This window comes from Clytia hemisphaerica, unplaced genomic scaffold (assembly GCF_902728285.1).
Source record: "Clytia hemisphaerica strain Z4C2 unplaced genomic scaffold, Clytia hemisphaerica genome assembly, whole genome shotgun sequence".
Lineage (NCBI taxonomy): Eukaryota > Metazoa > Cnidaria > Hydrozoa > Leptothecata > Clytiidae > Clytia > Clytia hemisphaerica.
Window position 1 is genome coordinate 720993 of NW_027103344.1, and position 12026 is coordinate 733018.

Consider the following 12026-nt stretch of genomic DNA (forward strand, 5'->3'; position numbering starts at 1 on the left):
TAATTATCATTTCAGTAGTTTAGCAGCATGAGATGAGCTGAATACGTTCCCAAATTTCAACAAAAGGAAAAAAATGACAAAGAATTTAAAACAAACCTCTTGTTTTGAAGAAAATCAGGAAATTCAATGATGTTGAACACAAATCTAACCATTTTCTTATCTTCCAATGGTGAACTACAAAAACGAGTACCAATCTATTAAAAACAGAGTCTCCATTTCTCCCTACTTTTTCTACTTTTAAAACAAACAAAAAATGTTTTTATAAAATATCAGAAAATAGCCGGAAAACCTCCCGGAAAAAGCATCAGTTGATCCCCTGGACATTTATAATTACCCCTAAACAGAGCAGTCCCCCCCCCAAACAAGGCAAATCTTGTAGATTTTTCACTACTCCCAGACAACATATCCAATATATCCTCCACCCCCATGTACGAAAATTTTCTGGAAGAGCCCAATTTTCCATTGTGAAATAAAATAAACCCCTAAATTCCCACCACCATGACCTAGCAGATAAGTTTATGGAAAAATCTAAAAAAAGAGATTATTACTTTGCAACAGAGTACTCTCTTGGTAGCAATCTTGGTAAGAATTCTAAACGAAAACATACAATAAGATTTAATGTCAATTTCTTTCTCATCTCCCAAGGCAGATCCAAATTCACTGAGATTTTCAAAATGCTATTCGTAACCCTTCGGGGGGCTTTTAAAAGAAAGTGGCAGATTAATCCAGAGTGCCCATTATCACTCATCAATTCTTGTATTTTCAAACGAAAATTGATTATAGCAAAGCCTCAAATACTATACAAAACTAGATTGATCAAACTATGAATATTGAATAAAAATTATAAAATTAAAAATATCAATCAAGAAATTTCAAAACCATTTTGAATTATTATTACACATACCTAAGACACGTTGAATTGGGGGTTTGCAGGATTTGAAGGTCATCAACATCTCAACAAGCCCAATACTTTGTTCTCGTATAAACATGGTGTACTCTTTACCCCCTGAAAGAAGATGATTCAAACAGTTTGACAGTAGTTCAGATAGTACACAAAACGTCAGAATCCAAGAATATTGAGTCATTATTATTATTATTGTTATTAAAGAGAAATACGGTTTCAGGCGCTCATTGGGCCTATTAAACCGATCTTTTACAAAATATTTTCTTAAAATAAAGTTTGTTGCAAGGACTTCCTCGGACTCTGAATACATGATCTTTCTCCAACATCGCTTGATTAATTTCGTTCGCTTTTTTTCGCCACTCTTTAACTTGTTCTCTTTCCATTTTGGTTAGGTCGTCCGTTATGCTAACGTTGTTGTACTTATGTTGTTTTAATCTCAGTATCGCATCATTTTCAACCAAACGGATGGATGTTGTTTTAGTTCCCTCAACTGTTTCATAAATCTGTATTTGAAATGTGTGTCTTTAAACACGACTTTTATTGGGCGCACATCAGATTCTTTTCCTATACGGGAAACGTGCGTTGGTTTTGTATTTATATTGACGTCGCTCAGGAGCTCGGCTACGAAGTCTTTCTCGTTTTCGGTCTCTTTGACACCATGGATGATGATGTTGGCATCCCTTGATTGCTTCCTCTGTTCTTCAATTTGTTCTTCAACTTTTTCACTCCGGAGAAGCCGTTTTATGTTGGTGATGTTTAAGTCGTTGTTAGATTTTGTCATCTCAGCGTAACTTTTCGTAGGAATTTCCTCTAGGTCTGTTGTAGTCTTTGGATTTATTGTCTCTTCGATTTTATTAACGAGTTTAGTTTCCAAGTCAGAAAATTTTGTTTTGATTATTTCAGTTACTTGATTCTTCTCCTGTAGATATCCTTGACATATTGCTTGCAACTCCTTTACTACACAGCCTAGTCTCTTCTCATTTTCGCTACTATTTTTCTGGCTGTCCACAAAGCCTTTGACACGCAGTGATTGATCGATTATCTTTTTATTTAGTTCTTCATCAATTGAACAGCAATTTATACACTTTCGATAACCTTTATTCAAAAACAGCTTTAATTGATATGTTGGGAGTCCAGTACATGCATAATGTATTGTTCTCTTGCAATTTTGACATTCGATTCTCATATTATCATTATCTTTGATACAGTTCTTTTCTGTGCATCGATCGGTGCCATTTTCACTTTCTTTTTTGGTTGATGTAGCAGTAGGAGAAGCCGTTTGTTGTTGAAATTTGGTTGTTTTTCTCATGTTTTTTGATTTTTGTTAAAATTACAGGTCAGCAGATTCTTCAAACTTTCTGAAAAACTCTTCTAATCTTCTATTTAGAACTTGAAACAAGGAAAAAGCTAGATAAGATAGAGGAAGTGCTCTTCAGATCAATAAAATCTTCAATATCAAACTTAAGTATTTAACAAAAAAAATCATTTAAAGGAGCCTTTTGTCAGACACAATAAAGAAAACATTCCGGGCCTACCTTTCTAGGAACAGCTCTAAAATCAACATCATCAGTCAGGATTTTTCGAATGCTACTTGGAATATTGATATGCTCTGGAATAGTTGGTGCTGAAAGTAAAACAAATAATTTCTCTCTCGCATTAAAAGATTTACACATCTTTAAAATTTAAAGTGTATAAATCATTCCAAAAGATGTAAGTTCAATTTAAATACAATCTAAGAGTCAAAGTGATCTTACAAGATTAACGATGGAAGCTCTAAACTATTTTTTGTAATGTGATAAATAGAAATACCCTTCTTCTTAGTTTCCTTCTTGATTTTTAAAGTCATCTGTTCATCTGCATCAGAAATTTCAAGTCTGCAATAAACAAAAAATCCTTTACTTGGTAAACTTGTAAGTTGCACATGGCATGTCCCTAGAATTTGGCCTTTGATGTATCCACAGTAAACAATTATTGACATATATATCTTACTAATCAAATCTCAAAAAATTTATATGATTGATCAAGCAATATTTTCATAACGATCTGTCAGAGGACTGAGGTTTTGTTTTTGAATTCAAAATAACACGAAGAGAGTAATAGTATTTCTTGAAAACTTACCTTTGAATAAGATAGTCAACATCACTGTTTGTATTGTGACACACAATTCCAAAAGAGTCTCCAGGTTGAAAATCAAAATCATTGCTCTAAACATAGTAAAAGTAAAAATATATTCTGCATTTATTAAAAAAATCATTTTCTTTTACTAATGTTATTAGTTCCAATATATTCCTAGGTAATTATTACCATAATTTTCTTACTTTTTTTTTCATCAAACGTTTTAATTGCATTCGAAATTCATTTTGTGAGAAAGAAAATCTATAAACATTAATAAAAGAAAAACGCAGAGAAAAGAGAAAAATATAAAACTTTCAGTGTAATTTACTTTCCTAACGAGGAAAAAGTAGTGAAACCCGTTGTGCGATTAGCTCGTAATCACATAATAACTCGTACAATTCGAAGATTGCACTCGTGATTTTTTTGTTTCGAATTAATAACAAAAAATCACTCATGCAATTTTTCTCAAATTGTACTCATTATCATGTGATTACATATACCAGCATATACTAATATCCATGATCTAATTTTTTATCTATTGCAAAAAGGACAAAAAAACAGGCCCAGTTAAAGTCCCATCATCCCATTTTAAAATAATTCTAGGTATTTTTGAAGAAACATATTTTTCTTCTGTATTTTTACTTCATGGACAAAAATATATAATTTTCTGTATTTTTGAAGGAAAATCAAAAATTCTCTGTATAACTTTACATTAAGGTATGTGTTCACCTTTCTTGACACATTCTCTTTAATTGATCATATCTTTAGAACAACAAATTTTTATGTATCAAAAGTATATATTTTCTGAAAGCCAATAATATTCTCTTTCTAATGGTAAAAGTTTCAGCTGAATTTAAAAATTTGGGCAGGATATAATTAAAATCTTAAGAATTTTAACCTTACCTACTTCAAAGAAGTTAAAGTCACCCATAGCTTTTGAATTTGAAAATAATTTCGATACTATGTTCCCAATAGATTGAACTAAAAAAGTGTCTTGGGATTTTTTTTGGGATTGACTTTAACTCTTATATCCTAAATTCGTAAAAATATCGAAAAAATAAATTTAAAGTGATTTGTTCATTATCTATAAATTGAGGAAAACAAATCGGTTAGAAATAAAAATCCGAAACACTTTTTAAGTTTGATCTTTTGGGAATCTCAAAAAAGAATGAAGTCGATATCTAAGCTATGGGTGACTTAACTTCGTTAAAGTATATGGTGTGGTAAATTTCGTTTTTTTCTAATCATTTTGAATTTTTAACGAGATGGATTGCTGTTTATTTGAGTAATTAGTGAAATGTGTCAAAAATATTACTATTCAATAGAGGTGAGAATAAACATCAGCTGAATTCTCTCTTTTTTCTTTGTTGTTTCCGGAAGAGACAATTATTTGAGTAAATAATCCATCATAAGACGAACTTTGTTTTGAAATTTAAATGGTTATAACTCTGGATCAAAAAAAGATTTTAAGATCGCGATTTTACCAAAATGAAATCCAGTAACTTTTCTTCCACTTTGACTGAAAAAAAAATTTTTGACAAAAAATTGGAAAAAAGGTGTACACATACCTTAAAATACTTTCAACTGTATTTTTGGAGGAAAATCTTTTTAAAACGTAAATCAAATTATCTGTATTTTGGAAGGGAAATTTCATTCTCCGTATTTTAAAACGTAAATCAAAATTATCTGTATCTTTAAAGGAAAAACAATATAATGTATTTTTGAGCAAAAAAGATCCCTGTGGTTTTGAACGAAAATCTCATTGTTTGTATTTAAAAAAAAATCATTCTCTGTAATTTTAAAGGAAAATCTCAATCTCCCGAGGAAAATCTAACCCACTTTGTATTTCAGAAAGGAAAATAAACACTGATCACAGTCTGATGAGGAAATTCTCCCTAAGTTTTCTTTGAAAAAAGACTTTCTTCTATATATTATTGAAGGTGAGTGCAATTCTCTTTATAAAGTTAATTCTCTGAACTTTTGAGAAATACTTTTGAAGAAAAAAAGAAATTCATCTTACCAGGGTATCAAGTTCAAGCTGAAGTGTTTTCTTAACAAGAGGATCATTGGTGAGTCTTTTTGCAGATTTAACAAGCGCTTCAAACACATCAGTTTCTGCACTGGGATGTCTTGGTTTTGCTTCTTTTATTTCCTGCTAGAAAAAAATATTCTCAGATTAGCAAACAGAATGTATATAATCTTGTATTGTTACTTTTGTAAATATATAAAACATCTTTTAAATTATATCCTTCATTAAAAAGCTTTCAAAAACAAACAAAGTTGATACAATAAGGGAATGTACATATACTTACAGTATCTGCATCAAGGCGTTCTATTTCCAGATAGCTGTCAGGACAGGAGGGAATTTTCAAAGCTAGAAAAAAAGATAGCACTAAAATTCAAGTCAAGCTCCAAAATAACACTTTATAGCATTGTAAATTTTGACTACATTGAGCATTGTAATGTCAAGGTGTATACCAATGGATAGATATCAGTTCTCCTGCATGGAAAAACCCAACAAAATCAATAAAGGGCAAACAAACTTCATTATTTACCAGCACTTGAGAGTGAATCTATAGATTTATATAGAGATGACTCTTGTTTATCTTCGGCTTTTACAGGTTCTTTGACCTCTTTTTCCTCGTTTTGTTGTGTGTCATTCATTCCTTTTTCCGCTACCTCAGTTTGAGACATATTCAAGTGTTTACGTAAAGCAGGAAAAAGATTCTCAATCCAGGGTTCCACAGCTATTTCAAGTCTGTCATTAGCAAAAATACAACAATAAATCAATCAATGAAATTTTTTGTTTTTGCACTATTCTTCAGATTTATTTTCTATAGTTGAATCTATGTTCAATTGAAAAACATTCTTGCAAGCATGACAGGAAAAAAACTAAAAATCAGTGCATAAATTATATTGAATAAAAATGGCAAGAGTTTTTAAGTTGACAAAAAAAAACATAAAATGTGTAATATATACATACCCTACAGCATCATCTGCATAGCCAGTGTCATAAAAATGTTTTGCTCCAAGATCTAGAAGTCGAGCATCAATATTCTTTCCACATGCACAAAAGTTTGTATAGTTACTATCCCCTAGGGCTGAAAGTGAAAAGAAAATTAATATTTTTCTCACAAAGACATCTCCAAAATCAAGCATTTCAAGATTAATAACTAGGCTCTGAAAATCAATTGACTTACCAAGAAATGCAAATCTCAAGTGTTCAAGATGATTATTTGCTAATGTTTTTTTCTTCAATCTTCTAAAGAATTTGCTTGCAGTATCTGGTGGCTCCCCTTCCCCAGTTGTTGAACACACAAACACAACTAGATTCTCTTTTATTAGTGAAAACTGAAACAAGAAAAAACAATACATAGGTCTATATCAACTAAGCACCTGAGTCCTGAGAAGGACACTTTTTTATTTGTTGAGAAAAATCCTTTCTGCAAAAATTGGACCCGAAAAAGGCTTTTCAAATTCACCTGCACATAGTAAAACCAGATCCATGAAATATTAATTTCCTTAAATATCAGTTTCTTTAATATATTAATCCCCACTAAGGCATTCTTTTTATTCATTTTTAAGGTCAATAGAAGTTCTAGCTGATAAATAATGCTGCTTATTACCTTATTACTGACCAAAGTGTCTCAAAAACTGTAAAAAGTCTCTACCTTTTTCTCGATCATACTTAGACAAAATCTTCTAGGACTAAATCCTTCTTTATGTGCTTTGTCAAAGATTTCTTCAGAAATGGCTTGAGCTTGGCCTGTTTGAGATCCATAAAGAATCAAGAAATCATTCTTTGATTGGGTCATTTTTGATGACTATATTTATATCTCTTTAACTAAAATTTGAAAAATGGTAAAAAGTTGATGAGAGATGGTGAGTGAACAAATGATGAACAAAGTAGAAAACTGAGAATGGGGAAGAATCAGCTGAATAATACATACAGATTAAGATCATTGTTCAATTATTCAAGTGGACAAAATAATTATTGTCTCATATGATTAAGTTAACAAGGTTAATAGCTATTTTCTTCAGTTCATTTACAAATTTGCTTAAATAAAATAATAATTCAGATTTTAAGACACTCCAATGAAAACAGTATCAAGTTAGAGTCTTCCAAGTATAAATTGAAATTGAAAGTTTCTGCTGCCATTAATTTGAACTCTAAAGGTCTAAAAATTCCAAAGCACAAACATGAAATTCAAAACCAAAATAACAAATTCTTATTTTATAATTGGATCCAAATCTGGTTGTTGATATCGAGCTTCCATCTCTTCATTTTTACAGTATTTTTTCAACATGTCCATAATAGGTGTATCGTATTCTTTCGGAGTTACATCCTTCTCTAGCATCCAGTAAAACAAATCCCAATCATTAGACGGTTTATTTATCAAATTATCAAATTCATCCAGTTGCTGGCTATCAAATGTTTTCAAATATCTAGATGCAAAATTACTCAATAAAAGTCCATTTTCTGACATACCTCTTTTACGACTTTGATATAATAATCGAGAACGTTTGACTTCAGTGTCCTCACCAGCTTTCTTTTTATATTCTGGAATGGGTGGGCCCATATCTGGAAAATCTATAGGACCACTTGCAACACATCTACGTCCAAAAATGCAGACTGTTTGTAGATCATTAAAACATCTTTTTGAAATATTTCTTAACATTCTTTTTAATGAGATAAAGATCTGAAGGAAAAGAAAATATTTAATCAAATAAGATTTCAATCATTTAATTTCATGTAAACTTTTCATAGATAAATATCAATTCTTTGCTTACACATAAATTGACTACAAATTCATTCAACTCTAGTAAAAAATTGTTCTGGCTAGAATCTACTTGCATCTGATGCAGACCTAATTTTAACATCTAGATGAATGTTGTGTTAAAAATATACCTTGGAAACCAAGAAAAAAATTCAAATGTAACTTAATATTATAAATTAAATATAATATACAAAAGAGAGATTTTTGAGATTTTGCTAATTGTGTTTTAATTATTCCTTAAGCAAAATCTATTCACTTTTCGTCCTTGATAAAGTTTAAAGAAGCAGAATTCATACAGTAACGTTGTCCTGTAGGCCTTGGTCCATCCTCAAACAAATGACCAAGGTGGGATTTACATTTATTGCAAACTACTTCTGTCCGAACCATTCCATATGAACGATCTACAATCAATTTTACTTTGGACTTATCAATTACATCAAAAAAGGAGGGCCATCCACTACCACTTTCATATTTTGTACTTGATAAAAACAAGTCCTCATCACAAACAACACATTTGTAAATCCCTTTTCTGTGGTTATCCCAATATTCTCCTGTAAATGCTCTCTCGGTTCCTGCATTCTGTGTGACTTCATATTGCATCCTAGTCAATCGTTTCTTAAGTTCCTCCTTTGAAAAGGAACTTGATTGTTTTGTAACAGTGGTTGAAAAACTACATTTAGGGTAGTTCATTCCTCTAAATATTGCAGGGAGTGTTCTTTGGGTTGACTTGGAGCAGAAACATCTCAGTGATAAATTCAAGAATGCCAAATCATATGCAAGAAATTTAAATTTTGTCAACATTTTGAATTTTGTACAATTTTCTTTTAAGATTGTCAAACTAAAGAAGAAGAGATCAAACTTTGGTTAGGCTAGTCAACATACATGCCTGAGTAGTCTAGTGGCATGACAAAAGCTTAATGGAAAACAACCAACAAATCAGTGGCTTCAAATGACAAGGTCAGAAAATTCAACATTATATACAGTGTTGTTTTATAAATAGGATAGGTCATCAAATGACAAAGTCTAAGAATTCAAGTGTTATTTTTGTGAAAATTTAACCTATTGTGAGACATTTTGCACGATTATTTTTTGTTCTTGAACCAGCAGATCAGAAGGTGAAACTCTGGGGGAGGGGGGCTACTGGATGATGGGGGAGCCGCCCAGCTTTCAACCCTTGGTGGGACTAAAAATAAGGGGAAATTGGTGAATTTTACGACCCTTATTAATGGGACTAACTTTACCATATTTCGATGATTTTAGGGGCAAAAAAATTATATTTTTCGGAACCTTAATGGGACTGAGATTTATTTTTGTGGTTTTTTCAACACTTACAGGAACTGTGAGGTTCAAAAAGGCACCCTCAAGGGCGGCACATACCCAGACGCTTCATTTGCCTACAGGTACTGCTGCAATGTAAGTTTATTAGTTTAAAAGTTTGTTTAGGGCTCAAACAGGCAAAACTTTCAACTATTTTGGGGTTATTATTATGTTGTTTCTTCATAAAATTAAGTACAACAGATGAAAAAAAAGATGACTTATTTTGGCTTATTGACAAGCCTGAAAAGGCCAAAACTGCCATCTTTGCTTTTTCTTTAATGTAGTGGGGGTTCAGGTAATTTTAGACTTTTGACCTTATAAGTGGGGGGCGTACGGTATTTCGGAATTGTGAAAATCAACCTTTTTTTTCAGAATTTCGGAAATCAGGCAAAACTCCTTCAGTATTTCAGAATTCTGAAATTGTTTCGGTATCGGAAATCCATGAATTCTTGCTTTGAAATTTTGGTATTATACAGTTTTCATCCCCCTTTTTCAGACTCCATACATGAAAAATCAAATTTGATGAAAAATTAGTCAAAAAGAGGAAAAATGCCCAAGAAATCGGTATCGGAATTGCAAGTATTTTTTTACGGAATTTCAGAAATTTTGGTAAAATTATTTGGTATTTTAGAAAGCACAAACCCCGTACACTCCCCCTTATAAGCATTGAGCAGAAATGTCTTACAATATAGGGTTAAATTTTCACAAGAAAAACACAACATCTTAAATCTTTGATTTCAAAGTAATGGCTGTTAGCGTACTCTACCCTAATTATAAAAGGTAATAAATGAGACAAATTTTTCTTTAAAATCTTTTCATGATGGGTAATTCTGTGTCCTTCTATCTATTTACAAAAATTACATTATATAAATGATTGCATAACAAAGAGAGGTGAACAAACACCTCACAACAATTTAAAGAATAATACAAATACCTTACTTGTGAAAAACCTGTAGTACAGTATATGCCTCAAAATACTTTGTAGTTTATATTAACTAATCAAAGTCACTTTAATAATAGCTAGAGTGTCAGGTGTGATGTTCCAAATTAGACAGAAGTTTCTCAATAAACAGAAAAAATTTTGCTTTCTTATCGTTTTGATAAAACTGAGAAACAAGCTGAAAACGTTTCTCATAATGATTGCTCTTGGGAATAATATATTTATAGTTATTTAGGAGATCACAAAGGTTTATTAAATAACTATTGCTACATTGCTATCTTTTTTGCCTAAAGTACACATCATTAGTCGTTTGGGAGAACGTGACAACCTATCGACTCTGTTTCGCATTTTAAATTACTCCACCCATACGGGCTGGAAATTATCTGCTCGGTATTACGGAAATAAGCCCCAATACTTGATTTAATACCTCAAGTGGATAAATTTTCACGTGTACTAATTTTCAAGGGTCTTTAAAATTTTTGTGTGGATATAATTTTTGCATGGATCAAATTTCACGAAAATGGCCTTCTTTATCTAATTTCACGACTATATAAATTGTAACTAGAAAAGAAAGACAAACAAACAAAGGCAGACAAAGTCACTAAAAAGCTTTCAAAAAACTTCAAAACTTTTAATTTCCTAATTGTATTGCGTGGACTAATTTTCGCAAATCTAAGGCCTTCAAAATTTTTGCGTGGACTAAATTTCGCGAAAATGGCCAAAATTTACGAAAACCGTGAGAATTTATCCACTTCTGTAAGGTATTTTAATATTGAAAGTACTGAGATTTGTCAATGTGTTGTGTCAAAAAGGGAAAGATAAAAGAGAGACTACAGTAGCATAGTTTCAAATCTTCATGTAGGAGTTTAAGTCTGGACTGACAGTATAAATTATGTTTTAAGTTAAATGGCTGAGCCATTTTTTTAAAACATAAGATATTTCTATTCTGTAGTTTTTTTTAATAATTACAAAATTGAAAATATATAAATAAATTACAATGAGCAATTCTGTCCTTCTGCGAAATTCAACGACGCAGAATTTATGCAGTATCTTTGGCCTGTAGGTTTAGGTCCATCATCAAACACGTGGCCAAGATGAGCCCCACACATGCCACACAAAACTTCAGTTCTAACCATAAAGTGTGATTTATCACTAATCAACTTAACTTTGCCTTTCGTCAAAACATCATAGAATGAGGGCCAGCCACTGCCACTGTCAAACTTAGTTTCAGATGTAAATAAATCCTCGTTGCAAACAACACACTTGTAAATTCCTTTCTTATGATTGTTCCAATATTCCCCAGTAAATGCTCTTTCTGTGCCCGATTTTTGAGTAACTGCAAACTGCTGGGCTGTTAAGCGGGACTTCAATTCTTCACTTGTAAACTTGTTTGGGAAATCTCCCATTTTCGGCTGTATATCTTCTTTTTAAATCGACAGAAATCAAATAAACTTTGAAAATCAAAGATAGAAAAATAGATAGAAACATAAAAAACTAAACAAAATTTATACATAACCTTTTGCTGAACTTTGATGAGTTAGCATTAATGACCCATTTCCAAAACTCTAGAACAATCTTTTATGGAGAAAGTTTTACCTATGTTGCATAAATTGGATAAATTTCAAATTTCACGTTCAGCAAAAAAAAATATTCTCAGCAATTTTTTGTTTTGGTTCCTCGTGTGGGTCATTCCGCTATTAAAATGATTCCGGATATTTACTCAGCCGGGATAAAAACAAGAGCTGCAGAAGACGAGAGTTTTTTATAAGCAACTAAATAATTTTCTTATCAGTCCTGAGGTTGCTCAGCAGTCAAGTGGATTCTAGCACAATTTCTGAAAAAATAGCTTTGACCACCCCTGATACTATACCATCTTCGTGCTTATGGGGTCAAGGCAGTACTGGGTCAAGGGCTATCATTTGCGCTATAGTTAGGTTATCTAAAAGGCTTGTAGTTTTAATTTACGGAGTGC

At 31.7% G+C, this 12026-nt stretch overlaps 4 protein-coding genes across 4 annotated transcripts in view; all 4 read right to left on the reverse strand.

Moving 5' to 3' along the window:
• Positions 1–1002, reverse strand: part of LOC136819348 (methionine synthase reductase-like) — a 31586-nt gene extending 30584 nt beyond the window's left edge. Inside the window, exons 1-3 of the mRNA XM_067075589.1 lie at positions 905–1002; positions 549–591; positions 97–174 (exon numbers count right to left, since the gene is read on the reverse strand). Coding sequence (XP_066931690.1) covers positions 97–174; positions 549–591; positions 905–989 — 206 coding nt within the window. The 5' untranslated portion in view covers positions 990–1002. The remainder of the gene's footprint in view (positions 1–96; positions 175–548; positions 592–904) is intronic.
• Positions 1003–2287: 1285 nt separating this feature from the next.
• On the reverse strand, positions 2288–6863 carry LOC136819768 (methionine synthase reductase-like). The gene is made up of 10 exons (XM_067076013.1): positions 6691–6863; positions 6220–6370; positions 6003–6120; positions 5575–5777; positions 5332–5393; positions 5040–5171; positions 3023–3108; positions 2714–2778; positions 2440–2528; positions 2288–2293 (listed from the first exon to the last, which is right to left on the reverse strand). The coding sequence occupies exons 1-10, from the start codon at positions 6832–6834 to the stop codon at positions 2288–2290; spliced, it is 1056 nt and encodes a 351-aa protein (XP_066932114.1). The 5' UTR covers positions 6835–6863.
• A 385-nt stretch (positions 6864–7248) lies between these two features.
• On the reverse strand, positions 7249–7599 carry LOC136819779 (succinate dehydrogenase assembly factor 2-B, mitochondrial-like). The gene has a single exon (XM_067076025.1). It carries the CDS (start codon positions 7597–7599, stop codon positions 7249–7251), a length of 351 nt encoding a protein of 116 aa, XP_066932126.1.
• Positions 7600–8049: 450 nt separating this feature from the next.
• LOC136819791 (peptide methionine sulfoxide reductase MsrB-like) lies at positions 8050–8487 on the reverse strand. The gene has a single exon (XM_067076035.1). The coding sequence runs from the start codon at positions 8485–8487 to the stop codon at positions 8050–8052; it is 438 nt and encodes a 145-aa protein (XP_066932136.1).
• Between the last annotated feature and the right edge of the window lie 3539 nt (positions 8488–12026).